General features: G+C 30.8%; 1 protein-coding gene across 1 annotated transcript; it reads left to right on the top strand.

Moving 5' to 3' along the window:
- Positions 1-215: 215 nt before the first annotated feature.
- LOC119688253 (secreted RxLR effector protein 161-like) lies at positions 216-635 on the top strand. The gene has a single exon (XM_038102936.1). The coding sequence runs from the start codon at positions 216-218 to the stop codon at positions 633-635; it is 420 nt and encodes a 139-aa protein (XP_037958864.1).
- Positions 636-916: the final 281 nt, after the last annotated feature.

Raw genomic sequence — 916 nt, 5'->3', positions numbered from 1 at the left:
GGATGACCGTTTTGGCTCTTTACCTCGACGATGGAATGATAGTCACGAACAGTGCTGAAGTAATTGATTTAATAATTTCATATTTACAGAAGCAATTCGAAGTAAAAGTGTTCGAAGCGAAATATTACCTTGGTCTTCAAATTGGGAGGTTAATTGACGGTTCAGTTCATATTCATCAAGAATCGTATGCAATGAAGATAATAAAACAATTTAACATGGCTGACAGTAAGACGGTGTCAATACCATTGGATTGTAATCAAAATCTTGATGATTTTGTAAGTGATCAACATGATACAACGTTCGCATATACTGAAGCTGTTGAAAGTCGTATATATTTGTCGGTTGGTACAAGACCCGATATAAGTTATGCAGTTGGTGTCGTTAGTCGATATTTAGAGCGACCGAGTGCAGCAGATGTAAAAGCAGTTAAGCGTATTTTAAGATACATTAAAGGAACAGTAAAGGCAAGTATTCTTTACAAAGCTAGTCAAAATTTTGTTTTTGTTGGTTATAGTCACGTAGATTATGCGGGCGATAGTGAAACAAGAAGATCAACAAGTGGATATGTTTATCTTTTGGGTTTTGGTGTCATCAGTTGGGCGTCAACAAGACAAAAATCAGTATCGACATTGTAAAGACGGAAATTTTGTCCACTAAATTTCCGCTTACATACACTAAAGTTACACAAAGTTCTTAAATTTGACTTAAACAAAAAGAGGAAAAAAATTTAAATAGCAAGTAGTTATTATTTTAAACTTTTATTATTTTTTTTATATAAAAAAAAAAATATATACAAAAAAATATTACACTGAAATATTTAATAAATTACATTGAGATATTTAATTAATTACACTGAAATATTTAATGAATTACACCAAAGAAAATAAAAAAAAAAAAACACCGTACGCTTATAAAG

The sequence above is a fragment of the Teleopsis dalmanni genome, chromosome 1, assembly GCF_002237135.1.
Source record: "Teleopsis dalmanni isolate 2A chromosome 1, ASM223713v2, whole genome shotgun sequence".
Taxonomy (NCBI): domain Eukaryota; kingdom Metazoa; phylum Arthropoda; class Insecta; order Diptera; family Diopsidae; genus Teleopsis; species Teleopsis dalmanni.
The sequence above is the reverse complement of the archived record's forward strand: the minus strand, read 5'-3'. Positions and strand labels throughout refer to the sequence as shown.